Raw genomic sequence first — 12,990 nt, forward strand, 5'->3', positions numbered from 1 at the left:
GCCATTTTATTTAAAAAGAGAAACATTAGAAGAATATATATTCAGAAGAAAGTAGGGGGGTAGAAAAGGTTGCAAGTCACTAGTTTACTGGAACTACACAATGGGGATGATGTGCTGCTACTTGATACAACTAAATTTCCTGAGTTTAAATGATTTCAGTGAGACCCCCACACAAAACGGCCTGCACAGCCCTAATCCATGATCTAGGCTCGCCTCTCTCAAAATATTTTTTTAAAATAATGGTTCACGATCCTGAAATAATTGGTGGCCATGGGATGCTAGATGTGAGACATTTCATCTGAAACCTTATGTAAACTAACCCAAACCATTTGCTTCAGAATATCTTCCTTGACACCAGGAAAGAGTTTGGGTCCTGGGTTTGCATTTGCCTGATGGACTGACTGGCTGCTCTCAAAAACGGAAACATATGTGGGCACGATGAAGGAAAGGCTTTGGAAATTATGCAAAGAAATTTTCTTTTCCTTTTTAATCCTGTCTTTTTTTTTTGCTTCCCCTAGGCAATAGGTATATTAAATGTTGGTGACTTTTTATTTTCAAAAGCACAAAATTAAATGTTTTTTGTGTTATTTCTCAGAACAATAACCTAACTTTGGCATCCATACTTTTTTTTTTTACAATTTGATGACAATGTTTAAAGAAATAAAGTGAACATCCCCCCACACACACTCATCGAAAGAATAAGGAAGATAATTTTTATTATTATCATCATCATAATTACTATTATTACCAATGAAGCTTGAAGGAACTCACCTCTATACATCACAAAGAAATAATTATTTGGTTTACAACTGATGAGACCACAACGAAAGTATGATTTGAGATAGCTAGGAGCAGAAATAAATTTGGATTTTTTTTGCTCTAATTTCACCTTCCACATAAACCCCCTTTGCTCTGGATTTGTGCTTTTTGAGTTGTTTGCATCATGCATAGGTGCAGACTTTGTTTCAAGTTCTTGTAAGAGCAGATGCCCTTATTTAAGGCTGAGTAAAGAGGAAATGCATTCCTTATAGGCATCTACATCCAACTGGCTTGGATTGTCTAGCACACTTATACGAACTACCTATTTTCAGGTCAATTCTAAAATAGAACATATCTCTCCAGAGGTATACATTTTGGAGATTATAAAACTTTACAGTCAACCTGTTTCACATTTCAGAACTCATTCCTTTTAATGCCAACAAAAGAACAACAAGAAAATGATTTTAGAAAAATTTTAAATCTGCCTCCTGAAATTTGCCACAAGGAAAACAAACCAAAAAAAGCCTCAAGAAGAGAACTATTTCTCTGTTTTTTTTATTAATTTGTTTTTTTAAGTTTGGTAAATATGAATTTAGCATGTTATGGAATTATGTTATAAACTGTACTAATAGATGCTAGTAATTCTTAAGTTTAAAGATTGAAAATTAAAATATGAAATATTTATTAGAAATACTTTATATTGCTTCAATTGGCTGCAACTGATACACAGCTGAATAAAACCATGAAATCGAAAGAATATTTAATCACATTGGGAAAGTGGACATTTTTAAGGGGAATGAATGTTTGAATTTGGACAAAATTAAAGTGCTTAGAAAACAAATAAAATTGACTATTGTTCAAAAAAAAATTCTGGTGAGGATAGTCTTGACATTTTACAAAGAATTTACATCTCTAAAGTGCTTAACTTAACCTCCACTACTTAACTGTCTGAAATGAAGCTGAAGCTAAATTTAAAGGACATTTTGCTTTTTTAGTTTTTTAAACACTTCCTTTGGCTCCTTCCTTTTCTTTTAATAATTTATCCTATTTTTTCTACCTTTATGCAGACAAACCAAGTGTCCATCAAATCAGGCACCAAAAAGCAAGCACTCTTAAATACAGTTCACTCAGGCTAATCATGACAGTAATTACTGACATTTTTATTAATTATAGCTCATTTTTTCCCCCAGAAGAAACAAAACCAAGTCTCTTGGGTCAGACCAGCAATCATAAAACGAAAAAGAAATAAATAATAAGTTAAAAATAGAGGGAATGTGTTAAAAAGAAGGAAAAAGTACTGTTCATAACCAAACTGTGTCACCTTAAAAAAGAAACATTTCCACACTTAATATCTGATTCAGACAGAAAGCTTCTCTCCTACTTTTGAAACAAATAATTCCACTTCAAATCCACATTTTCAGACACCCCTAGCTTTCTGCATCTGATTCCTACAACAGCCCCTTTACCTCAAAGAGGTAAAAGTCAGTTCACAGTATTTCTCTCCCAAACATCCCCACTGAAGCTCCTTGTAAATTTCAGCATAAACTCAGAACTGTCACCGTGGGTTTAGAAAATAATGACACATTTCAGCTATAACCCCCCAGATTGAAAGATTAAAAGGACTTTGCCCAAATTTAGGGGAAATGAAGGTGCGTGGGCTCACTCTGCAGCTGCAGTTTTCAGCCCTTGCAGTTTAGAAGATTCTGCATGAGCACGGATGCCACGAGGGTATCCAGCGAGTGGGAAGGGAGTCGCCCTACATGTTTTCACATCGATTTGTAAAACTGTTTTGAAAGGGTATTTCTAGATCCATTTGTTCCAAATGCAGCAAAATTCATCCGATATCGCTCACAATGCATGCACGGGTTATCTTACATGTAATAGCCATCGTATTAACCAACCCAGCTGATACTGAGATGGTGAATGGGGCGGGGAAGCAGGGAGGAATATGTCGCGCATGAAAAACTCCCGGTGTAAAAGTCAATGCAGAACTCACTCCCCGAGGAACCGAAAAAGACATTCACGACTCTCAAGTGGAGAGAGGATAGAAAGTCAAGTGGCGGGGGTCGCGACCAGTGATCGGGATTTCAGTCTGATCTCAGTACCCAGCGGAACAGGACCATAACCTAAAGAAATGAGCTTTTTCCGGAGCAAAGAGCGGCCCCGATTTCAAAGTAGAAAAAATAAACTGCTTGGGGGTGGAAGATGGCGAGGGGCGAGGGGCGGGGGGCGGGGAGGGAGGCGGGTCGCGGCGCTGGCTCCGGGGTCCGCGGCACGGCCTCCTCTGCCGCGCTGCCCAGGGCCCGGACCCTGCCCGGCGCTGCGCCCACCGCGAGGGTGCCAGACCCGCCGCGCCGCCGCCGCGCTCTCCCAGCCGCGGCCCCCTCCCCCGCCGCTTCCTCTTGCTCTCCCAGCCCCTTCCCCCACGTGTGGGTGACGTCAAAATTCCGCGAAAAAGCCGCGTGGTGGCTCCCCGAGCGGAGGCGCGATTCCGCCGCCCAGCGGCCCCCTCCCGGGGGCGCCTGGAGGGGGAGAAGGGCGGAGGCGGCCGGTTCCTTCTCCTCCCGGGAGGCAGGGCCCCCCGACGCCGACCGCCGGACGCCCCCCGCCCCAAAGCTTATTGGAAAATTCACTTTTGTAAAGCAAATGTATTTCCAGAGCTATTTTCGGCCGCGTGAGGCGTGTCCTAAGCTGAATCAGACAGGAAGAGGGGGAAGTTCGGGTCTTTTAATTTTTTTTTTTTCCTAAGGGAGGGGAGTGAGATGCTAGGTGGGTGACAGACGGCAGGCGCTCGCCTTCTTAACTCACGCCTGTCGCATCTGCCGCCTCAGTAATCCAGCCCCGTCCAAGCCGAAATTCGCCGAAGGGAGTGCGGATGCACAGGCCTGGCGGACTCTGCCCCCCTCCAGAACGCAGCGGCCCAGCGCCCCAGCGCCCCGGCGGGCGCGGCTGCGACCAGAGGGTCCCGGAAGCGAGTGAACACCTGCAATCGCACTGCCCGTCCCCACCCACCCTGCTCCCCCGTGCTCTCCGCTTCCCGACGTTTCCCTCTTCTCCTTGTCCGCATTTTTCTACTTTGCCTGCACTCCCTCCTTCCTCTTGATGTGCCTCCTATGTGTCCCCTCGGATTTATGTGTCCCCTCGCATTTTGCCAGTCGGGTTTTCGGTTTTGATTGACCATCCATCCCTCCACGGAGAAACACAAACACAGCTCCACTCTTTGGGGGAGCCGAGGGGAAGGCAGTGGCTCCCATTTCTGAGCCTGAACTCAGTCACTACCCGCTCCCCACCTGGCCTAGGCGCCCCTGCGCGGAGAAGGCGGGACTCGAACTCGCGCTGCTCCCGGGCCTTGAGCCGACCGCGGAATCACCTGGCTGGCAGGCATCCTCCAGGTAAGCTTGGGAGTATGTGTGCTTAGTGCTGCAGGCTCCTGCAGAAAAGTGCCTATAAACACCCAACACCCTGCTGCACCCTCCACCTCCAGGCTTTGTACACTTTCCAACCGAAACTCCAAAACGCTAGCGTAGAGGGTGGGGAGCCGGCCGGAAAAAGAATAAAAGTCCAATAAAACTGGCGTTCGCTAAAGTTTATCACCAGTCCTACATGGGATATATATATATGTATTTTTTTTTCCGTGAAGGGTGAAAAGGAGATAAGGAAGAACCAACAATCTACCCCCTCTCGCCGCCCCCCACCCCCGCGCCACGGTGATCAGTTTGGACTTCAAAGCCAGAGCACAGGCTCTTGCGCTTTTTCTTGAAACCGAAGTCTACACTGAAAGAAAATGTGCACTTTTGCCTAGAAGGCAACATGCGTTTTCCCGCGTGCTAGGTGGAGTGCATTTTAACAAGACATTAGGGTTTTAACACATGGCTGGAGTGGCGACCAAAAGGGAAAACTCAGTTTCCAGTCCAAGCCTCCTAGAGACATTTCTGCCAACCTCCGCACCCTCTCACGCCCCACCCCACGTGTGAGAGTCTGCAAAACCACCGGGGATTGGATTCGATGGCGAGCTTCACGCTCGGGAACAGTCAGTAATCGGAAGGGGAAGTGGACAGGGGAACTTCAAGAGGCGAGCCTGCCACGCGGGAAGCGCCCGAACTTGCGGGTCTCCATGAATGCAGAGGGCTCCGGGAAAGGGGGGCATCCGGCCGCGACCCTCTCTGCCCCTCCCATTCGCTGCCCCCCTCCCCGCTGGAATTTCTCTGTAAAGCAAGACGGAGTAGGGGGAGGGGGAGAGGGAAGGGGCGAGAGGGCCCTCGGCTCACTCCCGAGACGCGAGGACTCGCCACCCAGGCATTCTCCTCGGGGTGGGCTGGGCCCCGGGACGACCACCCGCTTCTTCCTCGCCCCCGCTGCCCCCACTTCGGGAGACCCAGAGCTCTGGATGCCTTTCCCCGGAGAAGGGGGGGTGTGCGGAGTCGGGGTGGAAGAGACCTTGCTCGCAGAGCTGTATCAAGTGATGTCCAGAGGCTGGGAGTCCCGGCGGCCTCTGTCCTTGCCTGTCGGGTTAGATTTATACTTTAAAAATACCTCCCGCGCTCCCTCCTTCTCTCGCCTCTCCCCGCTGCAACTTTCTTTGATCCGCTCAAATGTGGCTTAGGTGAAATTGGAGTAATTCCCTTATGGGGGTCTTAAAATGTAAGTGAATGTACTTATCCGGGGTGACTCAAAAGCTTAAGTCGGGAAGCCCAACGTGACTAAAACCAATAGGTGATTGTTCGGGGCCGACTGTGTGCGGGTGTACACGGTATTCGGCCCGGGTGTCATCCGCGGCGCTGGACTGTTTCATTTTGAGTTTGCAACTTGGGTTTTTCAGCGAGCTTTTTTTCTTCCTGAAAGCTAATGGCTTCCACAGCAATTAGACATTTTCCTCGCCCGCCCCTTCCCTCCCCTTTCTTTACATATAGGAGATGGGATACTCATTCCCGCTGCTATTGATAAGGTCGGAGGCGGCCGGGCCTCTCCCCAGGTTTCGCCCGCCCCAGCGCCCGCTCTCCCTCCGCCCTCCCTTGGCTTCCTTTTGATGTAGTGGGGAACGCGTCCTACTAAAAAAAAAAAAAAAAAAAAAAAAAAAAAAAAAGTAATCTGCCCGGTAACAATCAGCGCGCAGTAGCAGGAGCCCCAGAGCTATTGGCTATGCAAATAGAGGGAGGGGAGACGGCGCCCCAAACTCTTACTCACCCTTTTAAAGCGATATCCCCTCCTTTCCCCCCCACCACCCCTTCCGCCCCACCCTCGTTTAAAGAGGCTGGCTCCGGGGCCTGAGTTAATCGCTTGCACCTCTAGTTTATTCGCTCCCCTCCTCCGCCTTGCAGGGAACCTAGTGTACGGCTCACCCAGCCCGCGCCCCACCCCGCCTTGCTGGCTCTCCGCGCCCCTGCCCGGGCCCCCTCTCTCGGTGAGGGAGGTACTCAGTCGGCCTCGGTGTGCCCAGAGAGCTCGAGCCACGCCATGCCCGCTGCACGTGCCAGCTTGGCCAGCACATCAGGGCGCTGGTCTCTCCCCTTCCTCCTGGAGTGAAATACACCAAAGGGCACGGTGGGGGTGGGGGGTGACAGGAGGAAGGAGGTGAAGAAACGCCACCAGATCATATCTCCTGTAAAGACAGCCTTGACTCAAGGATGCGTTAGAGCACGTGTCAGGGCCGACCGTGCTGGCGGCGACTTCACCGCAGTCGGCTCCCAGGGAGAAAGCCTGGCGAGTGAGGCGCGAAACCGGAGGGGTCGGCGAGGATGCGGGCGAAGGACCGAGCGTGGAGGCCTCATGCCTCCGGGGAAAGGAAGGGGTGGTGGTGTTTGCGCAGGGGGAGCGAGGGGGAGCCGGACCTAATCCCTCACTCGCCCCCTCCCCCTCCCGGGCCATTTCCTAGAAAGCTGCATCGGTGTGGCCACGCTCAGCGCAGACACCTCGGGCGGCTTGTCAGCAGATGCAGGGGCGAGGAAGCGGGTTTTTCCTGCGTGGCCGCTGGCCGCGGGGGAACCGCTGGGAGCCCTGCCCTCGGCCTGCGGCGGCCCTAGACGCTGCACCGCGTCGCCCCACGGCGCCCGAAGAGCCCCCAGAAACACGATGGTTTCTGCTCGAGGATCACATTCTATCCCTCCAGAGAAGCACCCCCCTTCCTTCCTAATACCCACCTCTCCCTCCCTCTTCTTCCTCTGCACACACTCTGCAGGGGGGGCAGAAGGGACGTTGTTCTGGTCCCTTTAATCGGGGCTTTTGAAACAGCTTCGAAGTTATCAGGAACACAGACTTCAGGGACATGACCTTTATCTCTGGGTATGCGAGGTTGCTATTTTCTAAAATCACCCCCTCCCTTATTTTTCACTTAAGGGACCTATTTCTAAATTGTCCGAGGTCACCCCATCTTCAAATAATCTACCCTACATTCCTGGATCTTAAATACAAGGGCAGGAGGATTAGGATCCGTTTTGAAGAAGCCAAAGTTGGAGGGTCGTATTTTGGCGTGCTACACCTACAGAATGAGTGAAATTAGAGGGCAGAAATAGGAATCGGTAGTTTTTTGTGGGTTGCCCTGTCCGGGGCCCCTGGCATGCAGGGCTGGATGGAGGGAGAGGGGTGGGGGGTGGCGGGGGACCGCGTTTGAAGTTGGGTCGGGCCAGCTGCTGTTCTCCTTAATAACGAGAGGGGAAAAGGAGGGAGGGAGGGAGAGATTGAAAGGAGGAGGGGAGGACCGGGAGGGGAGGAAAGGGGAGGAGGAACCAGAGCGGGGAGCGCGGGGAGAGGGAGGAGAGCTAACTGCCCAGCCAGCTTGCGTCACCGCCTCAGAGCGGAGAAGAGCGAGCAGGGGAGAGCGAGACCAGTTTTAAGGGGAGGACCGGTGCGAGTGAGGCAGCCCCGAGGCTCTGCTCGCCCACCACCCAATCCTCGCCTCTCTTCTGCTCCACCTTCTCTCTCTGCCCTCACCTCTCCCCCGAAAACCCCCTATTTAGCCAAAGGAAGGAGGTCAGGGGAACGCTTTCCCCTCCCCTTCCAAAAAACAAAAACAGAAAAACCCTTTTCCAGGCCGGGGAAAGCAGGAGGGAGAGGGGCCGCCGGGCTGGCCATGGAGCTGCTGTGCCACGAGGTGGACCCGGTCCGCAGGGCCGTGCGGGACCGCAACCTGCTCCGAGACGACCGCGTCCTGCAGAACCTGCTCACCATCGAGGAGCGCTACCTTCCGCAGTGCTCCTACTTCAAGTGCGTGCAGAAGGACATCCAACCCTACATGCGCAGAATGGTGGCCACCTGGATGCTGGAGGTAGGTCGGGGGGTGGCGCTCGCCAGGAGCCAGGACCCCTCCGGATGCTCGGGTCGCCGGCCGGAGCCCTAAACCTGGGAGAGGGCAATCCCCGCGCCGGCCTCCCGGCTCCTGTGCGGGAGTTTACCGCGCGCCTTCTGGCGAGACGCGTGGCTTTATTTCTGTTCCTCTCCAGATAAACTGGGGAGGGAGAGGGGGGAGGAAAATCTGGGAGAAGCGAGGCTGTCCTGGGCGGGGGTAGGGGAGCATCCCGCGCGCGTGTTCCTGCATGTGGCTGCCTCTTCTTCCCACCCCCCTCGCGACCTGTCTTTTGCGAAGCCGCCGCGGCTGCTTGCGCTGCGGCCAGGAAGAGAGTCGGGGCCTGAAATCGGGACCCCGAGTAGAAAGGCAACCCCCCCAAAAGGCCAGAGCAAATTCGTCTTGGCCTCAGGTCCCCGCATGTGGTCGCGACTCCGCGCTGGCACTTCACCGGGGAGGTGGAGGGAGGAGGGAGAAGGAGAGAAACGGGGAATTCGGGAGCCCCGGAAGTCCCATTGAAGAAACGTGTGTTTCAGGGGAACCCAAAAGAACCACTTCTTGCCCCTCACTCCAAGTCTTTGCCCAGCGAGCCGTGTGCCCACGTATGCACAGCTCTGGACCTGCCGTGGTTTCGCCATGTTGCTTTGCAAACTCCCTTTGGAAAGGCTGGGAAACGTCGCCCGCTTACCCTCGCACCCCATTATCCCGGCCACCCCACTTTTAATCGTGCCCTCTCCCCCACCCCCCACCTCACGAAGATTACTTACAGTTTGGTTTTCCAGCTTCCTCGGTGCGGAGATTTGGGTGGGGTAGGAAGGGGGGGGAGGGGGTGTGTGTAGGGGGGATACCGGGTCACCCCTAAAGGAGAGGTGGGAGCCCCCCGTGCCTCTTTCCAGGGCTCTCTGCTCCCGTCTTTCCCCTAGCTCGTCACCACGTTCCCTAGTTTCTGTCCTTGTGGGCCGCAGCCGGACACTCCCGCCGCGGCGCTCACCCCTTCAAGTTTCCTCCCGGGATCCAAAGCCCCAGGGGTCGGAATACAGACCTTTCTGGCACCCGAAACCTCTGTTTCGGGAAGCCTGGCTCTTCTTTGGGGTTTTCACGCCAAAAGGGCTTTTCTAGGATATTTCCTCGATTTTTAATTATTTTTTGAAACCATCCCCCCCCTGCTCCGACTCCAGCTGCCGAGGCTGCGGCGCTCTTCCTCCTCTCCTCCCTCCCCCTCTCTTCCCCACCTCTCCCCACCCGCCCCCCCAATAGCGGCCCCTGGGCCGCAGGGACCCCCCCAGACATTTTTTCCAATTGTCGGGAATGATAGAGGAGGATCTGGGGATCCGGATGAGACCAAGAAGTGGACCCCCGGAGCCTCCAGAATATTTTTATTGATTTTTTGAAAAGATGACGAAATCCAAAAAAGAGTGAGTGAGTTAGAGTGCGCGAAGGAGTAGCCAAAGGGAGCGTCGCGGAGCTGCCGCGGCTGCTGCGCACTTCTCCGACTCCCCGTTTTGGAGCTGTAGTTCACCCCCTTTTATAGGATCCCTGGGAATACCAAAGCACTGATGGGCTATTCTGATTCACTCCGGTTTCCTCATCTTTGTTCTTTATTCTTATCACGCATTCCGGTCCCCTCCCCCTCCCACAAAAAAAAATTAATTTTTTTTGTTTCGATAGATGACGCTTTTTTATTCTTTTTCTCTTTTGCTGATGCTATGCTCTCCGCCCCCGCCCCCCAACCCTTTCCCACTCCCATTATAGGTCTGTGAGGAACAGAAGTGCGAAGAAGAGGTCTTCCCTCTGGCCATGAATTACCTGGACCGTTTCTTGGCTGGGGTCCCGACTCCGAAGTCCCATCTGCAACTCCTGGGTGCTGTCTGCATGTTCCTGGCCTCCAAACTCAAAGAGACCAGCCCGCTGACTGCGGAGAAGCTGTGCATTTACACCGACAACTCCATCAAGCCTCAGGAGCTGCTGGTAATGACCGGCCCCTTCCTCCCTTCCTTTCTGCGATTCCCGCTTTCCCCTGGCCAACAATATGCCTTCTACTCACCACTGCCAGAGCAAATTCTTGGGATCCAAAATGACCCCACCAATAGAATTTACCCACTTATGGGCGATAGCTCATTTAATAGGAAACCACTGTTTATTTTTTGTGTGTTCCTACTATGTGCCCGGGCTCCGTGCCCAGCACTGAGGCTACATCTGTGAATAAGATCTCATCTGTGAATAAGATTTGGGTTGGTGAGACTCATTTGCAATTGTGTATGCATGTGTGTAGGGGACGCATGGAATATTTTAATTAACAGTGATAATATTTTAATTAAATTCCAAATTTCCAAAAATAGTCTGAGAACGTGTTCACATGATAGGTATGTGGCTGTGGTGTCTCCTAAAAACTTGGAGTTCAAAGGTAATGCCCTCTATATCTACAAAGTCTCAAGATACCAACACATAATAGCTGTTCACTAAATATCAGTTCATTGACTTTTGAGCAAAGTCAAAATGTGGCCTTTCACTGAAGGAGTCCGAGGCCTGGGTTCCTACCTCCAGTGGGACTGTGACCTCTGTACAACCCCAGGGATCCTGTCTTATCTCTGGTTTTCTACCAGGGAACCTTTTTCCCACCTGATCTAACTCCTTTTCCCTGCAGCTTGACATATAAGACGACCATATTGCAGCTGTACTGCATGGAATAGCGGCTCCAAGGCCCACCTTCAGTGGTTTGCACACCCCTCTTTGCACTGTTTAGAAAAGCACCCCCTCCTGCCCGCCCCCTCCCCCTCCTCACTGGCAGGGCCTGCACAAAGTCCACAGGGCTGAGGCTGCCTTCTTGAACTGAGCTCTTTGTGAGGAGCCTTCCTTTCTGGGGCTCTGCTGCCATCTAGTGGAAGACATGCACAAGGTCGGGGGAGGAATTGCCGAGAATGTGGAGAGGGGCCTGAATGACTTCACCTTTGAACCGCTGCCAGGTTTTAGCTGCTTCTGGTTTGGTCCGAGAGGCCTAGAAAGGTGCTTTCTTCTGGGAGATCTGCTTCCTTTAATAATGGTGCAAGACCAGTGGTTCGTACTCGCATTACCCTGTGAAGAGGAAGGGCTGGCATTTCAAGCCATCTTTGAAGATGATGGTGGTTTAGTAGTTTATTGGGGTGCTTTACCCCAGCTGTCCACAGAAAGCCAAGGCAGATTTTAAAGCTTATGAAGAAAACATTGTTAGAATTGGGAACCAATTTGTTTTTCTCATGAGAGAGCAGGAAAAATCATCTTCATATGGTTCATTTGTTTCGAGAGGGTGGTGAATTGAGATGTTCTTCAGGACACCCAAATCTTTCCAGGACTAGCCAAGCAATATATTGCTACAAACAAACCTGGCTTTTTCCTATTCCCTTTTTCCCAGAAGTTGGGATTTGGAAGAGTCCTATTTTACAAATGAGAAGGCTGAGGCCTGGGAGGGAAAGGGAATCACCCCCAGCCCCACAGCTGAGGGACTGCTGCTCTGGTTGCTGGTTTAGCAAATGAAAGAGATTCCAGGTTCTCCAGGTGAATGGGAGAGAGGGTGCATTGGCAAACAGGTCCTGCCTCTCATTCCTCTGATGACAGCTCAGTGGCTAGGCATATTTTCTGGTAGCACATACGATATTTTTAATGTTTTATTTTGGACCGTTTCCCTTTGAGCACAGTTTCCCGTAAGTATCTCAGTGAAAGAGGGAAACAAGGTTCTTTTTCAGGTGGGTTGCTGGTGAGAGACCCAAAAGAGACAGGGTTGTGTGGTCCCCACACTTGCACTGAGGGATGCTGTGACACTGAGCAGGCACCCTCACCTTGCCCCAGATCACCTCCATCTGCAAAATGAGGTTGCTAATGACCATGTGGTCCTTTAGTCATGATGACAATGGCCTGTGAAACATTTAGGTGAAAGGGCTGAGTGTCACATCCCCAGAATTTCTGCCTGATATGTAAAAGGGGAGTTTGAGCAGCAGAGAGATAAAGGCACTTTTTGGCACTAAGTAAAAGCAAGCTAATTGGTTGCCAAGGAGTTGGGCCAAGGAACCTTATTTTGAGCTTTATCTGTGTGCATCATTTTTCCATGAAGATTAAAAAGACTATTAATTCGGTGATAGAGACATATACAATAAATTACCATGAAAGGGCCACAATGACCTTGGCCGTATCTCATTGTAGGTTCAGCTTTCTGGGTGGGCGGGAAGCAGTATTGCCTGCAAGTCAGGGTTGGGAGGGGGGTAAGGGGAGCTGGAGTGGAAACGAAGTAGAAGAAAATAGAATCTTGGCAACAGCTACCTGGGCTCTCATTATTTTCAGTGGAGCCTGACATTTGAAGCATAAGAAGAGCTGTCAACAACTTCAAAGCTTCAGGGGCACATTGACAAATGGGCCCGCCTTACAATCTAGCAGCCACGTCCTAATGAGCGGCCTTAAAACTGGTCTGGAGCCCAACGCCCAGCCCCCTACACCAGGTCAGCCTGTGGAATTTAGATTCTCCTCTTCTCTTCCTGCCTTCCCCTCCAGGAGTGGGAACTGGTGGTGCTGGGGAAGTTGAAGTGGAACCTGGCAGCTGTCACTCCTCATGACTTCATTGAGCACATCTTGCGCAAGCTGCCCCAGCAGCGGGAGAAGCTGTCTCTGATCCGCAAGCATGCTCAGACCTTCATTGCTCTGTGTGCCACCGGTAAGATGAGGCTTGAGCCGGGGAGGGAGACGGGGGAGCTCCTTTGGGAGATGTCCGGGGAGAGGCAAAAGGCCGTACGAACTTTCATTTTAGTTCAGGAGTTTGGAGAAGGGGTGGTCTTGAGTAGTCTAAAGTCTGAAGTTTCATTCCTGGGTTGCTTTTTCTTTATCTGAGCTTTGTATATTCGCTTTCTCTGCTAAACTCATAAATGGTTTATGAGGACAGGTGTGGTTAAGGCAAAAAAATTAGTGCCTGTTAAAATATTCTTTATGAT

The 12,990-nt window shown here is 51.3% G+C and overlaps 1 protein-coding gene across 1 annotated transcript in view; it reads left to right on the forward strand.

Annotated features, from left to right (window-relative positions):
* Positions 1 to 6,351: 6,351 nt before the first annotated feature.
* The window catches only part of CCND2 (cyclin D2), a 32,828-nt gene continuing 26,189 nt past the window's right edge, over positions 6,352 to 12,990 (forward strand). Inside the window, exons 1-3 of the mRNA XM_001156857.7 lie at positions 6,352 to 8,020; positions 9,791 to 10,006; positions 12,557 to 12,716. Of these exons, the coding sequence (XP_001156857.1) occupies positions 7,826 to 8,020; positions 9,791 to 10,006; positions 12,557 to 12,716 (571 nt within the window). The 5' untranslated portion in view covers positions 6,352 to 7,825. The remainder of the gene's footprint in view (positions 8,021 to 9,790; positions 10,007 to 12,556; positions 12,717 to 12,990) is intronic.

Source organism: Pan troglodytes, chromosome 10, assembly GCF_028858775.2.
Source record: "Pan troglodytes isolate AG18354 chromosome 10, NHGRI_mPanTro3-v2.0_pri, whole genome shotgun sequence".
NCBI classification, from domain to species: Eukaryota; Metazoa; Chordata; class Mammalia; order Primates; family Hominidae; genus Pan; species Pan troglodytes.